The 23965-nt window shown below is 48.9% G+C and overlaps 1 protein-coding gene across 1 annotated transcript in view; it reads right to left on the bottom strand.

Annotated features, from left to right (window-relative positions):
* Positions 1–15435, bottom strand: part of ADAMTS17 (ADAM metallopeptidase with thrombospondin type 1 motif 17) — a 153795-nt gene extending 138360 nt beyond the window's left edge. Inside the window, exons 1-3 of the mRNA XM_041469127.1 lie at positions 15366–15435; positions 14429–14766; positions 5618–5783 (exon numbers count right to left, since the gene is read on the bottom strand). Of these exons, the coding sequence (XP_041325061.1) occupies positions 5618–5783; positions 14429–14766; positions 15366–15435 (574 nt within the window). The remainder of the gene's footprint in view (positions 1–5617; positions 5784–14428; positions 14767–15365) is intronic.
* Between the last annotated feature and the right edge of the window lie 8530 nt (positions 15436–23965).

The raw sequence follows: 23965 nt of genomic DNA, 5'->3' as shown, positions 1-23965 counted from the left end.
ACAAATAAAACAATTTAGTGGTACAGGAGCAGGCACAGTGAGCATGGCTTGAGCTATGGACAGTGATAACATGTCCATAGCTCAAGACACCAAAAGATGAGCAATCTACCCTAGTCCAGGAACCATCTCTCTGCTTTTCTAGCCAGAATGACCATGGAATATCCACAAACATCCCGAGACAAGGACAGTGGACAGTGACAATGGAGCTCATCACCACCTGCCAGGCTGGATTTCACTGGGCTCCAATGGAAACCAGAACTCAGCTTTCTCAGGAACCAAGCAAAGGAGCAGCACAGCTGCTCTGGAAAGGGAAGAAATCAATCCACAATGTGTATTTACATTTCCTTTTTGTGTCTCTTTTTCACCTTGACAGCAGAGGGAGAAGAATCTGGAGCCCCTCACACTCCTCATGATCCACACTGAGGGAATCATCCAGAACAGACCTGCAGTAAAGCCTCACTTGCCACAAGTGATGGAAAAGGACACTTCTGAATGTCAGACTGCTGCAGGAGGCTGCTGTTTATCAGCCATGAGGAAACAATCACAGGCTTGCAGGGAAAACCCAGACTCCCCATCAGGAAGAGAAGGGACCTGGAAAAACCAAGGGATTTAGCCACAGAAGTGAGACACACTCCCATGGGCAAAGTGCTGAGTTCCTGATACAGGGAATCCTCCTGTGCTTGCAAACACTTAATCACATTACATCTTCTGTGGAGCCCATTGTTGAAATCCTGCTTTAATTCTCCAACAGCTGCTTCCTAATATGGACTAATACAGGTTGCATTACATCTCTCTATTTTTAGTGCACATGTTTTTGGCCATAACAACTGCTCTTTCAGGCCAAGTCAAACCTGCAGAGAAAACACAGCTAGGAGACAATGATTAAAGATGGGGAAATGCAATGCAGCAGTAACATGTGTTTAAGATTTATACCTGTTCAGGGAAAGCATTCCCTACATTTGATACCTGTACACCAGCACTTACTTAAATTATTACCAGCTTTGATAAATTGTTAAAACAGGTTGCAAAGTAACTATGCAGAGAAGCAACACGTTGTTATTTTGTGAATTAAAATATTGATCTTCCTGTTATTTCACTGTATGTGCAGCACATTTGCATGAAAGGAAAACTGGTTCATTTAAACTGACAAAAGGGTTTAAAGCAAACCCACATTTAAGAGTAATTTATGAGGTCTATGTCATAAACATGAAATAACAATCTTCTGTCCAAAGACAAGCTGCTCTCTCTCATGCTCCTGGACTGTATTTTATATCAAATCCTTCCTATGTAAGGAGACTTTAATACATCACTGGAGACTTTTGGAGAAGTTGTAACAGAACTTACTTTTCCCAAAGAAACAGAAAGTCTTATGACATGGTTAGAGGAGATTCCTGTGCTTTTACAATATGGTTTGATTCTGTCTTGAACATTGATACTCTCTCAAAATCAAGAAAAACTGACATTTTTTCCTATTTTCAAACTCTGATGGCATAGAAAACATGCAAAATACGTGTTGAAATCTCAGTAAATAGTTAAACTACTGTTGTTGCATGATAGTTACGATAGTTCAGAAAAAGAATCCATTTACTGCAGCTGAGGCTGTGGTGGACATTGTCATATGGAAACAGCTTTACTGTCTGTCACAAGCTCACAGAGAGAGGGCAATGAAAGAACCTCTATCTCAGGGGTTGGGCACTGCAAAAAATCATGTATGATGCCTTGAAAGAAACCTTTCCTGCCTGCCTGGCTCTTCTGCAGGGAAACTCTTACTTGTATGTGTAAAAACCTACAAACAAAACTCCCTTTGAGTCCATTCTCTCCATAGAAAAACACATCTCCAGGACTTTTGACAAGAAAGTTGTCAGAGCTGGTCTTTAAAACGAGAGCAGGGTGTGACAGGAGGTTTGTGCAGATGCTGCCCAGTGTCCAGAGATGAGAGGTGTTTCACATCACTGGTGTGAAGCTATTTCCCTTGTTCCTCACGACTCCCTGCTCAGAGCAAGTGAAACCCAACCTTCCCCTCCTTCCCCCTCATTGCATGTGCACCTGGAAACCTTTTAATAGGTTTTCTGTTTGCCTCACAGGGGCTCATGTTCATGCCTGAGCAGAAATGTGCATTGTGACTTGAACTCTCTCTCTCTCTCTCTTGCTGGATGACAGGTGATAAAAATAAAACATATTCACATATCATATGACTAACAATAGCACCTGGCCCATGGTGATGGGATCCCTCCTTTGCTGCTGGAGCACTTTGGAATTCAAACAAAGGAATTAAAACATCAGCTCTGGGATTTTTTTTAACCCATTAGTAGACACTTTCAGGTTCAAATCTCAAGGATCCAGTCATGCAAAACCTTAAGTACTTTCCCATTCTTGACTACAGCCAGATTAATCCTCTTATACAGATTATTCCAGGAGAAATTTGGCTCCCACAAAGTTCTCCTGCAGACCTAAAAATAATTTTGAGTGCTGCAGGACATGTAACACCACTCAGACTAAAGGAGTTGTTTTAGAGATTTTAACCACCCCTTATCAAACCAGCCTGATGGCATTACCTGGCCCCAAGCCACTTTCCCCCTCCCAAGGCTGGGGTCTGCAGGGAGAGCACCACATCTCTGGGTGGAACACAGGGGCAATGCCCTTGGAAAGCTGTGCTCTCTGTCCCCCTGCAGCACTTCCTAATTAAGCTCATTTTGCTTTCTTAAAGTGTTTTCCTGCTCCTCCTCCAAATACTCACACAAGTCATTACATCACCAAGCACCTTTGTTTTCCAAGTTATTAAGTTCATATATCACAGGAAATTTGCCATTGAGCAATTTAGCCCTGTTTAAATTTTTATGACATGATCAATAGTTAGCATTAAAAATTCAGCTGATGTTTTGTGCTTTGATTCCCAAATAACCCCAGATTATGCCAGCTACCTCTGAATTACAGAATTTTAAGAAAAAAAATACATACAGAGATGATTCTCGTGTATTCAGAAAATACAAGAACAGCAGTAAAGGACTGAAAAATGCCCAAGCACGGCAGTTCTGTGCCCTTGAAAAATATTCATTTTAGACTGTATTTACACAGACCTGTCTTTTTCTGTCTATGTCATTCTACAACACAGGGTTTGTACCTAAATGTCTGGCATAGAAATATCCCCATGTATTTACAACCTCCAACCTTTCCTGCCAAGTTTTAGCCTGAGTGAGCCAAATTTTAAGCCACTGGAAAACAACCTCTAGTACAAATCTGACCAATCCATGTTGGTGAGTATCACTGTAAAGAGACCTTTTCCCAGGAGAAACTCTGGAAGCACACCCCTAGATGGTCACTTCCACACAGATTTATTAAAAATGGACCTTTTGTGTGTCAGACAGGATTCATTTTTTCATTTCTAAACTCCTTGTGCAGAAGTTAATCCAAAGCAGACAGGAGGCAATTAGGTCATTAATGTGCTGAGCCTATTAACAGCCATGAGTTTACATTTCTGTCCCTCAACAATGACAAAGATCCAGGGGTCTGCCTTTAAGTTGGAAAGCCCATGAGCAACTGCATTACTTTAGGACAGGGCTACTGCCAAGCAAGGCTTGGCTCCCTTCTTAGCACAGCAAGTCAGCACCCAAGGGATGGGAATTCTGTTCCCAGTGCAGCAGTGGCTCCCCAGAGGCCCTCAGGAAGCAGGAGGTGCCACTGGAAGTACTCTTTTATCAGTGTCTTCTTTCAGTATCTTCATGCTCACTCAGCTCCTCTTTCCCTTTGTGATCCCATGAAATTATTACCCAGTGTCTCTCCAGTTTCCTTCCTTTAGTTCCTATTCTCAGGGAGGGAATTCCAGTTCTGCCAAGGACAGGGAGCATCCTGCCCCTAGAAAAAAAGGTCAAAAGGTTCAGTGGCCAAAGGGTGAGGCTCATTTCCTGGACTGATTCTGGTTCAATTCAGATTTTAACTAATGGCTGTCTCATTTTACAGTGTAAGAATTCTGAAATGCATTTTCTGTGACCACAGGGCTGCAGCACCTACAGAACTTGGCTGGGAAATCAGAGCGGTGCTGAATTCTGATGTTTTCTCTGAAAAGAGACATAAGGGATCTGTAACTGTAACCAGATCCAAGATTTCATTCTCAGAGAATCAGAGAGAAGATTGGCTTAGTCTGAACCCCTGAGAATGATAAACCTGCTGAAATATTAAGAGCTCAGCTCCACACAGGAGAAAATAAAGGTCCTGGCTGCAGGATTTACCAGCACCCAGTGCAGAAGCAGGCACAGGTTGTTTTGCTGGTGCACAGGTCTGGTTAAACACAAAAGTGGAGATACAAAGCCTTACAGGCAAAGGCCTTTTTCTGGCTGCCTGTTCCAGTGAGCTCCTTCAGGCCTCTTCCACTGCTGTTCCCCCAAGGAAGCTTTTTGTGCCTTCTGTTGCTGCCACCTCTTTCCACATCCAACAGCAGCCCTTGTCCATGAGCACTCAGCTCTTCCCACACCAGAGATTCTCACTCCTGTACCCAGGAAACCTCCCAGCCCTGCTCCCCACTTTGCCCCTTTGGCAGCCCAGCAGCAGAGCCCACTGCTTCATTTATGGAATCCATCCAGGAGAAGGCAGGAGAGGAATGAAAGGAGCAGAAAATACAGGAACACTGCAACCTAATGAAGAGATTTCACAAAGTTCATAAAAAATACCCCCTCTGCAACACATTCAGAGAGAATTCCAGAAATGATAAAATTTAATTGCTCTAAAGAAGCAAAATAATAGTTTATATCACCTGCAATTTGTCTGCGTAGAAGACAGGATATGATCAATGAACAGAGTTGGCCATTTCCTCTTGAAAAATGACAGCAAAGCATAATATATGATATAATTGTTGTTTTATCAGATAGAGCTTAAGTTTGATGAGTCAAACACCAGGTAGAAAAAGCAAAATTAAGCTCCTAGTTAAAAAAAAAAATAAAATTACCTTTCTGAACTACATCTGGTAGTTCCAAATGCACACAAAGGCAAAAAGCCCTTACAAAAGCAATTTAAAGTCATAATACAAAGTCTGCTCAGTTGACCCTGATATGGATTGTGTACTCTGCTACACAAGGAAGAATGATGGCAGGAGAAGCTGAAAAAAAAAAGCAGATTGCTCTGAAAGACAAACTGTGCATCTCTTCCATCTCTAGATATCCCTTTATCCCACTATGAGCTCGATCCCTAGAGTTGGACTCCACAGATGATACTTGTGATGAAATTATGTCAAAGCAGGTGAAATGATGTTTTCCACACTCTGCAATGTGAGGATCACCATTCTATCCCTGCCTGCTCAGCACAACTCCAGTGGAAAGGCAAGATGGAAGAGTCCCCATCAACACTGACTTCAGTTAAAAAACCTGAACCTTTCCTAAAAACTCAGTGGATCCCTCCCTGAGCAGTGGTCACACTGCAAGATTAGAGCAGAATTTATCACCTCACAAGTCCAGTGTTACAGCACATGCCCTGACAACCTCATGTCTGTGATGTGACTCCTGCCTGAAGCAGCAACAGGATTCACCCACACTTGCCATCCTTCCCCAGCTCCAGCTGCCCAACCACCAGAATCACAAAATACATGCAGAATTCCCATGGCTGCTCTCTGGAGGCACTCCAAGCTCACCTGCTACAACCTTGCAGTGCTCCTCAGGGCCCTGTGGCCTGGAGGGATGGCCGGGCTTGGTGGATCGTCTCCGCCTGATGAAATGTTCCTTCCCACTGAACGAGGTCTCAGATGCATTCACAGGCTGGATCAGCAGCTGCTCTGATCCAAGCTGGATGTAGCCAACCTGTCCACAAAACAGAACAAAAACACCTCTATCAGTTTGGTGCCCAAGCCTTGTCTAGCCAGCCTTGCCTGAAACCCAGGTCATTTCACTGCAGTTATTTGCAGTGTGAGGAAATGATGGGATTATGGTTGTGTTCAGCCTGTGTAATACAGAACAAAGAACTTCTCTCATTTATTTTTTATATCACTAAGCACTATTTAGAAACAATGCACTGTACATGCACAAAGGAAAGGTGAGGATTCCTGTCAACATATTTGCTTTCCCTTCCTCCTCTCCCTCCAGACACAGCCCCATAAATATGTGTGTTTTACAAGATGCTCAGCTCACATGAGGACAAATAAATCCTGTTAATAGAAATCCCTTCAAAATCACCTCTCCAGCTGCCAGGACTGCCCTGCTGTTGAATGGCATTTACTGTTTCAGGGCACAGAGGTGACACTGCCTGCACACAGGAGGCCCCTGTGGGTACCACCCTCACAAGGAACACTGAGTGAACTGATGCAAGTGTGACTTGTAGAGCCACACTGCATTTTTTGGGACCAAATACCTCTTCCTGACTACATTAAGGGCCACACAGTCAGCTCTGCTCTCCCTGCAGGCCACGGGCAGGGTTTCAGAGGTAAAGCCAGGAATGGACTGCTGCACTGTCCCAGTGTCAGGATTTTCCACCACTCCTGGAATAAGTGACACTAGGAAGGCAAAGACCCTGCCTAAGTAACTCCACAGGGTCCAGGTCAGAGCACTAAATCCCTGCCTTCCTTGCACCAAGTCCAGACCTTACAGCAGGGCTGGCAAGAACACCTTTGGAAGCCAGCTTCTGCCCCAGCAGAGCCCTCCTCTGCTCACAACCCAGAGCTTTTAAAGTTCTTGTATGCTTTTTCTGCTTCTTTTCTGGCATGAAAAGAAGAGAGTGAAAGCAAAGTTATCACCTTAAAACTTAACAAAGCCTCCAGGTTTAGTAATCAACACCAAGGTTATAACATGTTGCACAAAGTGAGTATTTACAATGAGGAGCTCTTACTTTTCATTGCACTAATCCAGTGATTATTTATATTGCAATTAAAAGTCTAAAAACACAGCTTTGCCATGTACCTCCCCCTTGAGAGAAGTCTTGAGGTCTGATTTAACTTCTGTTAATAACAGAAGGACTCAGCTGGTCTGCCAGGATTGTGCACCTGAGAGGTAAAGGTGCTTCCAGAGAGCTCCAACACCCATCCTGTACATAAAAAGAGAGGCCAGACTTTTCTGGTCCCCCTCTCCACTCTCTGTGCCAGGCAGGCAACTCTCCAAAGAAATGCTCTGCACGTAGATCCAAATGCTGTATGTTGAACAGCTGACTGCACTAATATGATTTATAATATACATTACATACATACTGTATATTGCACATTTCCACACCTCCCTGCCAAATCCCGTCCTCACGTACACCCAGGAAATCCCTTTGGCCCAGTATTTCCAGCAAGAGGAATTTCTGCCAGCAGAAATGAGAGCTCTCCTCCTTTGACAGCCACAAAAACTGAACAGCATTCAGGATGTCTCAGGAAGGGTCACTGATTTCCAAAGAGAGCTTGGACAAAAAGAAAACTGTAAAAGTTGGTGTCTCCACTGGGCATGGCTGCAAAGCACAGCAGAGACAATCAGTCCCCTGTCTCTGAGGAGAAAAGAGACACCTCTTTGGGGGCCTTCCAAAAGAGACCTTGCTCTTGGGGCAGGGGAATTGCTTAAGGATAAAATGCCTTGGCACTTCCTACATACAGAGAAAACCCAACATTATTCCTAGGCCCTACAGAATTCTCACCAGTTTACAAGACCCCCTCTGCCCTGGAGTGTCCAAAGGGCTGCCTTTTCACTTAAATCACAAGTTGGGCATTGTCAGAATTGCTCCAGAGACAGCAAAAGCTCTGGTGACTTGTTCTTCCAGCCTCCTTTACAATGCTCTCCACTACTTCCCCTCCTTGTTCCAATCTTCCAGCTGGGAGGTAGCCCCAGCCCCCTTTTTTTAATATAGGTTTTAATTATTTAGAAGAAGGGTTGTAAATCTGGTGCCATGGTACTAAAAGCCACACCAGAGCTCCTGACAGACTGCCAACCATCTCAGCTGGTGCCAAAAGTATGTAAGAAGAAGTCAGTTTCATCACCACCCGACATTATCCCAATTTTCTGGCATCAAGAGTGAAAATAATTTAAACCATTGGAAAAGACTTATGTTTCACATTTGCTGTGGAATTGTGAAACCTATGGAGAGAAAGAGCCATGAGTCTTCACCCTGCTTCACGTTGGGAAGCATCTCAAGCTCAATCTGACAAGGCAAATAGAGTTTCAAGCAGGAAGGGTTTGCAGGATCAGGCCTGTAAAGCATCCCTAGGGAGTTAAAAATGTTAAAAATTCCCCCAGACTTGCCAGCTGGGTTCTGAAGGGTCCCCAGTCCTGATGGCCCAAAGGAGATCTTTTGGACCCTGTAACTTGAATAGTGTGGTCATTATTTTGCTTTTTCCATAAGAAATGCATTCCTCATTTGCATCCTTCAAATCCTGCAGATCCTGCCCTGTGTTAATCCCAGCATGAGAGATCAAACGTCAGCCCTGGACAAAGGCTCTGTGCTCTTGTTCTCTTGTCTGAGTTGAGGAACTGCAGAAGGCTTTTGAAGGATTTTGAAGATAAGGAAGTAAAACAGAAGACCACGTAACCCTTGGAGCTACTTTTCCCACATCTCAGGAAATCATTCCAATTAAGCGAAATGCTTTGGATCTGCCAATTCCCATTTGCCTGGGGAAATATATATCAAAAGTTGGGATACTCCCTCCCATCTTTCTCCCCCTGTGGGAGTCCAGGACCTGCTGCTGTGCCAGATCCTGGGACAGCTGAATTTTGGGAAAAGCAGCTGCTGCCCAGCCTGGAGGACCTGAGACACAAGAACCCAAAAATTCAGAGGAGTGCAGGAGCTCACCATCATCTGCATTAATTTTACAGTTGGTATGGCTAGACCATGCAGCTGACAGAGCCCTGCAGCTCTGCTAACAGGAAAGGCTGGAATGATTTCAGCCTCCAAAGGCAGGCAAACTGACAAGCTGATTAAAACAAACAATAATCCACACTTCCCACTACAGCCCCACTCACCACTGTGCCCAACAGTGGCAAGATCTTCCACATTAATAATATTTCACATCCTTATTTTAGAAGTCAGCTCAACATTGCTCACCACCAGAACATTCCCATGCGCTCTTATCCAGGGTGTCACACACACAGGGGTCACTCAAGCAACCTGCTCACTCTGTCATCTACTCTTGTACTACTCCTCTGCTACAAGTCATCTTCCAGTGGAGCTTTTCTTGGGCTAAATGACAGCAGGGAAAGGAGGAAGGTCCTCACAGAGTGTCACTGGAATGACAGTGGTAGCACAGCCTTTGTGTGACCCCATCCTGCCTCCTTGGCTTCACTGCTCTGTCCCTGTGCCCTGGTAGTGCTGCTGGAGCTACTGCAGCTCCAGGGCTTGCTCAGAACAGGGATCCAAATTCTCAGTGCTCCCTGCACATGGTTCTCGACCTTCCCACATGTTAGTACTCTCCAACAGTTACTCTGTTTTTCCAGCCCTTTTTATTTTCACAACATCTTTGAAGGAGATCTGTGAAATGCTGAATCTTTAACAGATTTTTCTCTTGCTCCTAAGTGTTCATTAGTTACATACATAGAACACGCTGAAAAGAGAACAGATTTAAACATCTGACAAATTCCATCCCCTTCTCAATTTCTCAACTGTTACGCTGTAAATCGTTGTTTAACCATTTCCTCAAAGTTAAAAGGAAGTTAATGTTTAAAGTGAAGAACAAAACAACCCACAAATACAGTTTAATAAATTTCATGTGGGTTTTAGTCCCACCCTTATTAACCATGTTTCAGCTTTGCTTGGTTGTTATATAAAAGTGCAATTCAAGCAAATTGAAAAGAAGAGCTTTAAATTAAGTCTTGTTCCAGAGTCACTTCAGGTTTACACTCAATTCTGAGAGCAGACCATGCCCAGGAATATCTGCTCTGGCCTCCAACTCTCCAAGGAAACCCCAACATCTTCTCCCTCTTGTCCACCGCGGAAGAGGAAAGAAAATCCCAGTACAAGGAAACCCAGCACAGGAATTTTAAGAGGTTTAACTTCTCAGCTCATGGCCCAGCTATGGACGAATGCCAGACAGCTCCTCTCCCAGACAGGAGAGTTCAGTGGAGCTGAAGGTTTCCTCAGGGGAAATTGTATCATCTCTAATCCCCACACGCCTGCTCTGCCCTGCTTCCCACAGCAGCAGAGGCTCCTGAGTCACCTGAAGGGCAGCACCGCCCTGGTGCACACAGGGATCCTGGCCAGGGATGGAGCTCCCTGAGCTGCAGCACCTGCTCTGAACCAGGCACCAGCTCCCTCTGCAGTGAAACTGGCAATTCACCAACCTAAGGTACCTATGGCACAGGATCAGCCATCAGGGAAGTGCTCATCTTCATCACTCACCTGCCCCAGACACCCAGACTGGCCTAACCCTGCCAGACTGTGGCCTCTTCTGCATCCTTGTTCCTCTTCTTCCCAAGGACAGAGCAGATTTACTGTTCTACCAGGAGTCCTTGGAGTTACTGCTCATTCCCTGGAGGCTGCAGTCCAACCTGCTCAGCTCTGCCCTTCCAGACAGGATCCAAACCCACACCAGGACACCTGCAAGGCACTTACACCCACCTGGAAATCAGGGGGACTTCAGAGACCTTAGAGGAAGACGTCCAGATGGATGCTCTTATCAACTTGTCTACATCTACACTCTCACAAAGTTTATGGATAGTCCCAAGTAAACAGGACAGACCTGAATGAAGAGCCACCATTCAGAAATATTTTAACAGGCTGGAAGATGAGATGCAGAAAGTTTAACGAAGGCAAATGTACACAAATCTTGGAAGAAAAGAAGCCCTTTTCTTCTCTGAGTAGATTGTATGAGACATTACTACAAAATATTTAGGTTTTTCCAACATCCAGTGTGCATCTCTTAAGGTGTAGTTTCAATTAGTCTATTCCATCCTACAAAGAGAAAAATCACTGTTCTCACTCCATGAGCCCTTGCAATGAGCATCATCCATTTCCACCAATCCAGTCTGCACAAGGAAGTTCAAAGGAGACAAAACTGGAGTGTGAAAATGTTACATGAACTAGCCTGAACAGGAGGGAGGCACAAACTCTTCTCTTACTTCAACTGAGAAAGTTAAGCCACCTTATTTAGAGACAAGACAAAGAGCAATCCTGAACCCAAGATCAAAGACTCTGGATTTTAAAATGGAAGAGAAGTTATTTAGAATCAAACCTCTGCCTCTAAATGCATCCCAGTGATTGTCACCTTTTGGTTCCTGAACAGTTTTCAACAGTTTTCTTCCATTTCTAATTATAATGCTTATTTTGACATGGACTCATGACCCTCTTAAAACTGTAACTGTTTCCAAAATGTAGGTACAAGTATGAAAAGCCTGCACCTGCTCTAAGGGGCTGATGCTGCAGTCCAGCACTTCAGCACATGACAGTGACTAAACTGTGGCCTTACAAAGCCGGACCTTTCCAAAAAACAAAGTTCCTGTACTGGCTGCTGTCTTCTAGTGATGGTGCTGGGGCTGCAGAGCTGCCTGTGAGTGCCCAGCAGCAGGGAAGGGCAGTGCAGCCCTGAGCTGTGGCCAGAATCCAAGTGCTGGCACAGCTGCACTCCCCAGAGGCCGGTGCTGCCAAGGGGAAGGCAGCAGCACTTTCCAGGAACCCTGTGCCTCTGCTAGGCTGAATTCCCAGCTTGTCACGAGGAACAGGAGGGCTGGAGCATCCTCACACAAGGCACTTTAGCTGTAGCTCAATGGTGAGAGCTTGGGTAGAGCAGTTTTTGCCTCACTCTGACCTCACAGAGCTCTGAGAGCACGGCCACCCTTCCCAAAGCAGGATCTGCAGCAGCCACACACTGCTTACCAGCAGCATCTGCCAGCAGAGCTTAAAAACCAGACCCCAACCTTCAGATGCCACACTGGGAATCTGATACCATCACCAGGAAGCAATTGCTCAGTCTGGCTGCAGCTCAGTTTTCGTGCCACTGTGTCAGGGATTTTGTTTTTACTAGAACTCCACTTGCCCTGATCATTTTATATCACTTTTGGTATGATTTATGGCATGGCTGAGAATATGATTACAGCAAGGCCTGAGCCAGCTGGAGATCAGGACACAGCATTACTGCCCACTCTACTTCTTAGCAACCAGCTTTTCTGAAGGAGATGTCCTGATCACCCAGCTAGAGTCCAATGAGCACTCCCCTGCTGGAATTTTCAGGAACCCTCCCCACTGCAGCACTAGAACTGCTCACAAGACAAATGCCAGGACAAACAGGCTGCAAGGTTTCCACTACCCAGGTCTTTCCTCTAGCCCAGTAGGTCTGGCTCATGTCCCACCTGTGAAGCTGCTGCTGAGGGCAAAGCCTTATTCTTCCTGCAGCAAACAGGGCTCAAGAAAGCAATGGGAAAATAATTTTTTTTTTTTTAAGTGATGGTCTTAGTATTTTAAATTGCCAGACTAGAAGGCAAAAAATTTTGGGCTCTAGAGTCACCTGCTCTCAGGTCATCTCATGGCAGATTAAAGACTTCCTAGACAATTTGGGGCAAACTTTTGATTCCTCTGATCCCAGAAAACATCTTACCTCTACATTATACAGCTTTCACTACAGGTATGCTGGTTTAGTGTGGCCACTGCAAAAGTCTGTGTAAACACTGAAAACAGCCTAAAATGTGAGGTGTTTCATGTTTAAAGACAGACTTAAGAACCCAAAATGGTCTACTCAGCTAAAATAAGAAGGTTCATCTACATGGTGGTATGGATTATTTCAATGAAACCATTTCAATAATTAATGAGGTTCATCTTAAGTTTAGCTTCATCCATCTTAAGTTCAGGCTAATCCTCAAGACACTGGTTTTCTGTTCTCTAGTTTTAAGCTCACAAGGGTCTTTTAACTTTAACTCACTCAAATGTTCCATGCACCTGCTTTTAGCCCTTTCCCATTCCTGGTGATTATCTGAAGGAAGAGGATGAATTCCTTCTTCCTCTTCAGATTCCTCTAATAGGAAAGGAGAATCCCAACATGCAGAAACACCTCTCTCTCAACACATCTGCCCACAGCATTCTCAGCACTGCCAGGACCAGGTGCACAGGCAAAGGCAAGCAGAGCTTTACCAACACTGTCACTAACACAAGGGGTTTTGGCACAAACCAGCAGCTTTCACACTGATCCCAGGTTGATCCAGCCCAGTTATGTCAATTTAGCCACTGCTTAGAATTGCCATGACCCAAACAGGTACTGCAATATTGCTGTTCACTTTTGCTGAGTAGTGAGCAAATACTAACTAGTCTTGTCTCTTTTTCAGCTTTCCTACTGGGAATTTTGCCAAGCTTTTTCACCCCCTCCTCCATTCCCTGATCTCAGGCAGTTAATACAGTGCCTACAACTACATTCCTCTTTTTCTAAAGGTTCCTCCTCTGTTTGTTTGTGCTTTCCAGCTTTGGAAGCCCAGCAAGATTAACAAAACACGCCTGGTGGCAAAAGCGCAGAGCTATTCGTGATTTAAGGCTTGAACTAGAGATATTAGTTTTAAGCTGCCCTCGGTGGAACTCAGCTCAACTTCCAGTGCCACTCAGACCTCAGCATCTCCGTTTGCTGGGTTTTTTTTAATCCTGAGGCACAGCGCCCTCAAATGGCTCCGGAACGAAGGCTGGAGCCCCGAGGGCAGAGCATGAACTGGTTCTCACTACGGTTTAAGGATAAATCTCCATCATCAGGTCTGTTCTGACAGGCACACCTCCCAGGACCATCTGCTGGGAATCACTGCCTAATGCCCCGCTGACTTCCTGAAGTACTTTAAAAGTTATCAACAATAATTGCAAACTACTCAACGTCTTGAGCATTTCATTCTCCATCACCGAGAAACTTTCTGTCCCACAGAAGATCACCTCCTCCTACCAGGATGCTCAGAGGAGAGCCTGGCCCTGCAGAACCACCTGAAACCACAGCCTCAGGCAGAGAAATCTGGACACTTGTGGTGGGACAAGCCTCGCTGAGTGGGATGTTCCTGTGACCGTGCTGGGGCACCGGCTGCTCCCTGACCACAGCTCCCAGAGAACACACCAACACTGACGGCAGGGTGGGAAGAGCCAGCTGCAGAGCTGCCACAGGATCAGGCCAGGATGGCACCAAATCACCCCAGCAGGACACAGCCACCTGCCCCATGTCTGGGGACAGGGACACAAGATGTTCCCTCCACCAGGACGCTCCTCCACAGCACCCTTGGGTTCTGCTGCCCACCCACAATGGAACTGCAGAGCCTGAGGCCCCTCAGGGATGGCTGAGGTGGCTCCACAGGGGGAGCCAGGGTGGGCAGGACACCCACCATGGGACAGCGGCGGTGCTCAGCAGGGCCCGGGAGCTGAGGGGACAGGAGGGTCACCTCGCTGAGGGCAGGTGGCTGGCCCTCAGGAGGGGAGCGGGCCGGGATGGCAGCACCAGCCCTGAGGAGGGGAGCGGGGTGGGATGGCAGTACCAGCCCTCAGGAGGGGAGCAGGGTGGGATGGCAGTACCAGCCCTCAGGAGGGGAGCGGGGTGGGATGGCAGTACCAGCCCGGCGCAGGTGCTGAGGGAGGCGAAGGAGTCGCTGCGGTTCAGCGCGTGTCCCGAGTAGAAGCAGAGCCGCTCCCGCGGGGGCCGCCGCGCCTCCCCGCGCCGCCGCTCCACCGCGAAGCCCCGGGCCAGGAAGCGCAGGTCGCGGCGGAGGTGCAGGTACAGCTCGGCGCCGGCGGCGGGCAGGCGGAGCAGCACAGCCTCCTCCTCCTCCTCCTGCTCCGCCGCTGCCCGCCGGCGCCGGGGGCCGCCGCGATCCCCTCCGGGCGGCAGCAGGTGGATCTTCTCCAGCGGCACTCGCTCCGGGATCACCACTTCCAGCTCCGCTCCGCCAGCTGCAGGCGAGAAGGAGAGAGGCTCAGGCGCTCGCACCCCGGAGCCGCGGCCCGACGGGGCGGCCGGGGGCTGCGGCACCCCCCGCTCCCCGGGACAGCCCCGCGCTCGGGTTTCAGCGCAGACAGCCCCGCGCTGGAAACCCTGAACGGGCTGCGCAGACAATGGAGCCAGCGGAGCAGGGCGATTTATTTCTCTCTATACACACATATATTAGAGACAGAAGCGTGCATGGAAGAGAGGAATAGAGCAAACGCTAAAGCTACTTGTATCACGATATATATATATATATATAGCTCAGACACAAGCATCGCATTTCACCAACCCCAATAAAAATCTGCAGGGAGAAGGGGAAAAGCAGAGCGAGCCGCAGCAGCAGCCAAGGACAGTCAGCAGCTTTCCACATGGAACGCTACAGCAGCAGCGGGAGGACAGGAAAAGAAAATACAAAAGCCTGCAGCAATTCATCCCGCGGCCCGGGACTGCGGCCACGCAGAGGATGCGGTGCGTGCCCTGCGCTCCGCGCCCGCACGCTGCCGTCCGGGACCGGACCCTGTCAGTGCCGCCGGGAAAGGGGAGCCGGGGCGGCAGGGAGCGCTACCTGTGCCGGCGTCCAATCCGCAGAGCAGCAGGCAGGGCACGACGAGGGGCAGGAGGCAGCCGTCAAACATGGTAGTGCGGCGGCGGGGCCGAGCGCGCAGCGCAGCGACGGGACCGGGGGCCGAGTGCGCCCTGCCCGCCCTCGGCACCGGGGATCGCCGCGGCGAGCGCCCGGCCACGCCCCCCACCGCGGCTCCGCGCACCCATTGGCGGCGGCGGCCGCCGGGACACGCCTCCCCTCTCCCCCATTGGCTGCGCGCCGGCGGACCCGCGCGGGGGGAACGCACGTGGGCGCGGGCGGCCGGTAGGGGGCGCCCTCTCCTGCCCCGGTCCGGGCCGTGAGGGAGCCGCGGGCCGCTCCGGGACCCGGTGTCGGCTCGGAACCCGCGGAGCGCCGGGAACATCCCTGCTAGGTCAGGGGGTCTGACGGGCGGCATCCTGTCACTGGGCAGCCCCGTCGTGTTTCCTTCCTCTCCCTTTCCTCATCGCTAATTGAATTTAGACACGGTTACGGCAGCTCACTTGAGAAAGTCACCCATTCCTTTCCCAGCGCCAACCGCAGGTGCCAGGGCTTGGAAGACCAGGAAAAAAATTAGGCTGGTGATATCATAGAATGGGTTAGGTTGGAAGGCACCACAGAGGGACATCTGCTCAAGCAGGGTCATCCCCAGACCACAGTATATGGACACACACACATTTTGGGCAATGATCCCACATACTCACTCATTGTGTGGATGAAAATAAGAAACAAGTGCATACAGCTTAAGAGATATAAAAATGCATTTTTGCTACCAATTCCCATTTTCAGCGAGGTCCTGCAGCCGCTGGAGTTCCTTCCCACCTGGCTGGGCCACATCCTGCGTGTCCTCAGCTGTGCAGGGACCAGGAGAACTCGGTTTGACAGGGGCTGTCGAAAGCAGTAGAGTGATTTCCAAGAGCAGAAAGGTTTTCACTGTGTTTGGTGAGCTTTGGATGGGATCCTGTGCTCCTGGCATGGTTGAGTCATGGAAAGCAGTCAAAACCCAACCTGTTAGCAGCTTTAAATTGTGGTGGCCCAGCAGAGCAGTGTCCTAGAGTTTAAACTTCTGCAAAAATCTGCAACTTTGCTCCTGAAATTGTAGAAGAATTCAAAGGAAGACCCATAAAAGAGTGTGAATGACTCTGGCAGATCTCCCCGCAGCACTTCCACGAGAATTGGAGAATTGTCCAGAGCCATACTGACAGCAGGAATGGCTCTGAGTTGCAAACAAGTGGAATTAGGTTTGGATGCACATCCCAGGGAAGACAGGCACTGGTGGAGTGCTGAGAAAAGGGTGTTTGGAGCTGGGAACAGGACTGGTGAGAGACATGAGCACGTTAACACCATTCTCTTTCTTCCAGGCATTGAACAGGCAGCAAGAGCCACATTTTCTCAGCGAGCTGCTCCCGTACAAGGAGAGAGACTGAGAGTCAGAATCTTGGAGATGCCTCCAGCTCTTCACCCTGCTGGCTGTGCTTTCCAGGCACCAAGGGACACCCTATGGCACACCATGGGCTGGTATAGCACCTCAGAAAGCCCTGCCCTGCACAGGGCCTCTGCAGCACCTCACGGAACAAAAGCATGTGTGGGACATGCTTGCTGTGGCCTCAGGAATGTCCCTCATCCCTCCAGTGGGGTGGCACTTGGAGGATGTTACCTGTGGTCAGCAGCAAGAGCAAAACCGGGGACCTGCAAGCAGCTCCCAGCAGGCAAAATCAGAGTAAGCCAAGACCCATGGCCCAAACTCTTTATTAACATGAGATCAGATGAGTTTTAATAGCTCTGTGTTTCCCACTCTCTCTTTCAGGGCTCACTCTGCTCCTAATAAGAATTTACCAAAGCAAAGGGACTGGCCTGGACCCATTCAAGTGAGACAAAATCTCAGTTTGGGGCTGCCTTGCTCTGTATCAATAGTGTAACATAACATGGAAAACAAAACCTCAGAGCCTGAATTTCCCTCCTGACCTGCTGTGAACCAAAGATTTCAGTGCCTCCCTCCAAGGCCAGGGCCCCGGCTGGCACAGAGCTCCCCCACAGCTCCTCCACCCGTGGCAATCCTCTGCTCCTGAGAACCACGAGGCAATTTGATTTGTGAGCTGCCAAACCTGGCCTGAGCCCTCAACAGCCACGTTTAAACCCAGACCACCAGCTGACTTCATTTGCTGAGGGACTGGAGCTGGTGCCTCGAAAGGGTTTGACGAGGGGGCTTAGATTTGTTTAACTTTTTAGTAGATCCTTTCTCCCACTTTCCAAAGTCCTCTGCCAGAAAAATAATAACAATACAGAGAAAGAATAAATTTAATAGTGTGGGGGAAGAGAGGCACCAATAAAGAGAAGTCTGTAACTTACTGCATGGAAGGACTTGCTCAGTGGCTGGGCTGGCTGGCACAGACTACACTAGAGTAGGGATAATCCCAGTGGAGCATCCCAGACTTCCAGAACATTTGGACAGGAGCCCAAGAGGCTGCAAACCCCAGGACAGGGGCAACTTCCCAGGCAGGCCTCAGTGTTGCCAAAGGCTGGAGCCAGGAGCAAGGGACAAGCCCCACAGTGATACCCAAACAACAAAAGAGGAATCTGTCTTAGGAGCAGCACTGGTGTGTTTCTTCAATCCAAATCCCAAAGTTCCAGTGAGACACATTAATTGAACACCACAGACTTTTCAGAAATGCCTTGAAATTGTTTCTGATAAGGATAAGGTGTGTGTGGCAGGAGGGGGCTGTGTTCCTGTTGTGGTGGTTGCACTGCTCCCCTGCTCCCAGCCCGTGGGGAGGGGGGATTTCTCCTCTCACCATCACAGAGAGGATTTGGATTTGGCCCTGCAGTTCCTAGGAAACAAGCCCTCTCCCCCTCTGAAACTGGTGTTGGGGTGGGTTTGGTTTTTTTTTTTTCCAATTTTAAATGTACGTCGAGGAAGCCAAGTTTCATGGCCATTATTGCAGAGTTAATAACCCTTTGGAGACTGCAGACATGTGTTATATCCATCTTCCCGAGCAGTCACTTGGCTCGCCGCTGGAAAATGCCAGCATGGGAAGGGTTAACTTGGCCACTGCTCAGCCTTCTCCCTTCTCCAAACCCTTCCTGTCCTGGTCCTCTCCCCGACCTCACAGGTGCTGCTCTCCTGCCGGGACACTCCGATGCTTTTCCTGCTCTCCCCGCAGCTCCTCCCCTCTCTGCAGCCTTTGGGAATCGGGAATTTCCTCCCCTCCGGGGGCTGCAGAGCTTGGCCAGGCTGCTTGGGCATAAACCTGGCAGGTGCTGCTGTTACCTGTGCATATGACCCCCCAAAGAAGCCAGAGACAGTTTAGTGACAAGCAGGGACCAACAAAAGCTCCTTTGTAACTTCAAATCATCAGCCAAATAAACACAAGTAGTTTCTGAGGTGCCAACAGTGGTTTCCTTACAGACTGGCTTTACACACTGAGCCAGAGGTTCAATTAAAGCTCTTCTCTGGTGGAGGGTATTTCAGGCTGTGCTGCTTCATGTTGGACTCACTTCTTACAGGTGGTCTCAACCATCTTTAAGGTCTTTTTAGCCTTAAATGATTCTAAGTGGAGTCACCAGCATGTAGTACTGTTCATGCAGCCCTCAGCAGAGGCACTTAGGAGGTCTCTCCTTGCAGCAGCCTGAATTCTCCCAAGCCTGCAGGAGAAAATCTCCCTCTGGGACACCTCTCTCAAGTCTGGCTCAAAATGGACAGTGTGTTCATTAGCTCCTGGGAACAGCAGAGCAGAAAGAAAAGTGACAGTGACTCTGGAGGTGTCCAGAGACAGAGCTGAGCCACCAGCACCTGTGTCCTCAGGAGAGCACCCAGCCTGCTCCAATTCAGCTAAGACCATGGGAGGAGAGCTGTCCTTGTCTTTCTCCTGGCAGGGGACTTCATCCACAGGCTGACAGAGGGTCCCTTTTGTCACAGGGAGTTTGCTTTGGCTGAGCTGTGTCTGTCTCACAGTAATTGCATCACATGAGGTTTTCCCTGAAGGTCTTCCCTGCAAACACTTCCTCCCTGCCTATCTCCAGGGGGCTCCCAGCTTCACCCAACTGCAATAGGGAACAATACCCTGTTCCACAGAATACTGAGAAATAAGAAAAAAAATATTCCTGTGGGATAGGGGCTGAGGAATGGACTCCTGAAATTCCAGGTTGCTTCACGTCTGGCTCCATTCCCACCCTGGTGCTATGGCTGTCTGTGAAAAATCTTTCAGGGTAACTTAGGTGAAGATTTGCAGGGATCAGTTTGCAACAGTGTCAGGACCAGAAAATAACTGCACACAGCCGCACAGTGGGTGGGAAAAGTCAGGAATATACAAGAACATACTCCCAGCTGAGCAACACAACTGCAGGGTGCTGGGAGAATCCACTCCCTCAGGGCAGGCAGCACTTTGTGTAGAGAAATCAGGAATGAAAATGCTCCACCATCTCCAGGCAGGCCGTGCTGGGATTTTCAGACAGACAGGACTGGTGCAGGTCAGGTGGGGATCGGGAGGCCGTGCACAGAGAGCCGTCGGCAGGGTCAGCCACGCGTCACTCCCCAGGCATGCGGGGACAAATGGACAAAGCAAAGAGCTGCCATTGTTTGACCCTAAAGTTCAGCCAGGCTTTTTATGAAGTCCAGTGTTGCCACCTCTGATGATGTTATCAGGAACCTGGGAATAGCTGGCAGTTTCTTTTGTTATGATTTATGGTTTGTTTGGGTTTTTCCTCTCCGGACCTTGGCTCCTGCAATCGTGGGATTGATTTCTCATTTAACTCCATGTTTGACCTCCTGACAGGCTGGGAAAGTGAGCTGGGAGAAGCCTAGAGGGTTTTTGCTCCGGAGCAAAAGAAAAAGTTCCCAACCATGGGATTGTTTAAGATAATCCTTTCTCAAAAATGATGCTATTGATTCTTTTTGTGTGTGTGTGGAGGCAGAAGCTCTGAATGCTTGGAGCTGACAATGGCAAAGCCCTTCATGCAGGTGCCACCTCCTTGGCGCTAGCAATATCCCACATCTGGTGTTTCCCATCTCCTCTCAATCATCTCCCTTTGTGTCCAACACCTGCCTTGGATGAGGATCACCCCCCCAAACTGAATATTTAATATAAGGCTTCTCCTTCTCTGTGTGTTCCTTGCAGCAGGACACAAGGAGCCAGAGGGGGAGATTTGTAAGCCAAGAAGGTGGTGCATGGCTGGAAGAGGTGATGCCAAGGGGATGCACAAGGCACTTCATCCATCTGCATGGATGGCTGCTGGAGCCTGGACCGGGTGGCCCAATCCAACTACACAGACATAAAGTGGTTTGTCTTCACCATGAAAGTTCTAATAAGGGAAACTGCCAACTTAAAACACTCTTAATAATGTTTTCCTATTTCTTTAACACCTCTCCCTTGGGCATTCTCTCCTCCCTTCACAGCGTCTTGGCCAATTACACTTGCAAAACAAACAGAAAACTCAATATCCCCAGGAGCAGGGATTGCAGGATCAGGGGCCCTGTCAGGTGCTGCAGTGGGGGCTCCAAGGTGGGTGACACCACAGGAGCAGCTCTCCCGTAGCCAGCAAGGCCCTTTCTCATCCCTGGAGAGGGGGACCCCAGCCAGGCATTGAGTGGGGGGACAAGCCAAGGTGAGAAGGGCTGTCCTCCAGGCACTGCTGGAGGGTGGCACAGAGCTGGGGAAGAGCTGTGCCCCAAAGCCAAGCCCCTCTGGCCCCACAGCCTGGGTGTGTAAAACACCCCTTTTTCTCCTGTGGAAGGGAAACAGCCCCAAGCCCATGTGCTCAGGTGATCACGGCTCTGAACTTTTACTGTCTAACCCTTCTTTTCTGTCATATTCAAGCTGCTCCCAAGCTGCCCTCAAAGCTTTGTCAAACCATTTGAACTTTCACAGAAATTCAGCAATCAAAAACCACCTTTTCTCCATGTGTAGTGATAGGACCAACACCATTCAGAGCTATTTTCCCCACAGGACACTTTACTCAAGTTTATGCTGATTTTTCTGATTGCTCCCATTCTGGATGCAGAGCTGTGCAGAATCATTACCATAATGCCACTGACAAAAGCTGTGCAGAGTTCACAGCACAATCTCTGACTGCTTTTAAAAATTCACAACACAGTTTTGTCAGCCTTCTTTTTCCTCCTCCTTCTCTTGGGGCTACTCTGCAGTTCCCCCCTTCTGAGTCAGTCAGTCTTTACATTCCCTCCCCATCATCCCCAGCTGAGTCAGTAAATTCCCCATCACCATCACAGGAGACTTTACATGAGCTCCACAGCCTGGAGATGCAAACTGGGATGTTTGGTTGTAGGATCATAAAATCATAGAGTGGTTTGGGTTGGAAGGGCCCTTGAGGATCATCTCATTCCAATGCCCTGCCATAGGCAGTGATGCCCCCCACTAAATCAGGTAGCTCAGGGCCCCATCAAACCTGACTTTGGTCAACTGATGTCTGTGTTAGTTGCCTGGCCCGGGGGTCACTTGGAGCACCTATTTGGGACAAGAGCCCCACTTTCTGGGCTCTTGGGCTGCCCTGAAGCAGTGAAAGCATATTTGTCCGCAGGGCATAAAGGAGCAGGGTGGGCAGGATGGGCTGTGACCATTGCAGGGCCACATTTGTAGCTCTGTGCACTTTGGCAGATGCTGTTCACCTCACACTCCTTTAAGGGATTGCAAAGGCTGCCTTTTCCTCCACAACCAGCGAGGAAACCCCACTGCCCACGTCAGCACAGTGCTCAGGGTCACTAACACGAGGTCAGTGCGAGGTCTGGAGGGAGCAACACGCCTGGAGTCTGAAACACATCCTGCTCCTAATCAGCAACAGCCACCAATACCTCATCCCAGTCCATTTGGGGCCAATATTGTCATTTTTTTGCAAGGTCATACAGTGAACCAGGAACAGAGTTGAGATGTCCCTCTGCTGCTGGATCCCCTCTCCCAACAGAGCTGGCAATTGACTTTGGCTTGGCTGCAAGTGTTTGTTCATAACAGCAAAACATCAGCAAAACTCTAGGACTGTTTCAGCTGCCGGCTGTCAGGAATTCTGGGTTGGACACACACAGGAAAAGAGGGGAGAAGTGTGTCAGTGAACCTGCTGGCAGGGAGGATCCTCTCCAGCCCCTTCTGTGAGCTGGGATGGAGGGAGCTGTGCTGGCAGCTGGGCACCAGCCCATGGAAACCTGCATGGAGAGAGCCCTGCAGGCAACCCCAAAGCTCCAATCTGCAGGGACAGGCAAGTCAAATCCAGCTGTCTCCCGGCTCTGAGTGAATCCCAGGGAAGAGCTGGGGTCAGCTGGGAACCACGGAGGTTGTCACCCACAGCATCCAAACACCTCCTATCCATCCACAGCTATGGAGAGAGCTCATGGAAAGTTTTCATCCTGCTATCAAAGCAAACCAGATCCCAGCTCTCATAGCTGAGCACAGCCTGACCACGAGGGTTGTGCCAAATGGGATTAAAGCAGCTTGTTTGGACCAACGTGTGCCTTTTTCCTGCTGATACCTGTGGGGAGTGTGGGAGTGTGCACCTCATGCTTGTGGTGGAGTGGAGCCTGTCTCCTGAGGTGGAATGGCACCATCAGAATGGCATCATTAGAATGGCAGTGTAACCCTCATTATTCTGAGAGATTTATCCTCCTTATTTGCATTACAGACATTAAGGATCTAGATGAGAACATGACTTCACTTACCACCAGCCACAAACCCTGTGGCTTGAAAAATATGTAGGTTAAAGAGACAATTTGAGGAATTACAGACAGTAAAGCAGTGTCAGAGCAGATTTAACATCCTTTCTGCTCCAGCCCTACTCCAGATACACCAGGTACAGCTCTGGTACCAGGAGACACAGTACTGCACCAACAGGGAATGGGCTAGTGGTGACACCCAAGCAGATGCCAGTCCTTGGGACACCAGCACAAGGGGCCTCTGGACTGGCACCAAACACTCAATCTCAGTAAAACTGAAGTGATTTTTAACCGACGCCTGTTTCACAGTCAGCGACCGATCAAGTGGAAATACCAGCTGCATGAAGTTTGCATATTCAACGCGATATTCAGCGGAATCTGTTTTCTGGGGCAAAAAGATGGACAGCAACGCTCCACGGAGCCGTGTCCCGACGGGAGCCGTGTCCTGCTATTGCCACCTCGTGGGGCCTCGCAGCAATGACCAGGTCACCAACACGGGGGTGGCACGGGAGGGCTCCGGGGCGTTCTCATCGCAGCAGGTCCGGCAGCGCTGGGCTCTCCAAAGGCGGCTGCAGCCAGAACCAGGGGAGCAATTCCCCAGTTCACTGAAAGCTGTGCATGCCCTGCAGAATAGTCAGGGTTATAGAACAGTCCTACCTTTAGGCTAAAGGGGACATTGCTGCAGAGTCCTGTTTTCTGCTCATCCTTGCAGGACCCAAAGGGATAAAAAAACCCTGCAAACACACAATCCCTACCTGACCTCGCTGCCCTTGCAATGGGGAAATGTATGAGACATTCTTTGGTTGCTGAATAATTTCTCCTTTAAATCAGCAAAGGAACTAGGTAGGATTTGCATGGCCTGATAAGATTCAGCACAACCTGATAAGATTTAGCTCCTGCTTCCCACAGATTCTTATGAAATCCTAGGACT

The sequence above is a fragment of the Pyrgilauda ruficollis genome, unplaced genomic scaffold (genome assembly GCF_017590135.1).
Source record: "Pyrgilauda ruficollis isolate IOZ18807 unplaced genomic scaffold, ASM1759013v1 scaffold23, whole genome shotgun sequence".
NCBI lineage: Eukaryota > Metazoa > Chordata > Aves > Passeriformes > Passeridae > Pyrgilauda > Pyrgilauda ruficollis.
This window is presented reverse-complemented; position numbering and strand designations above follow the sequence as displayed.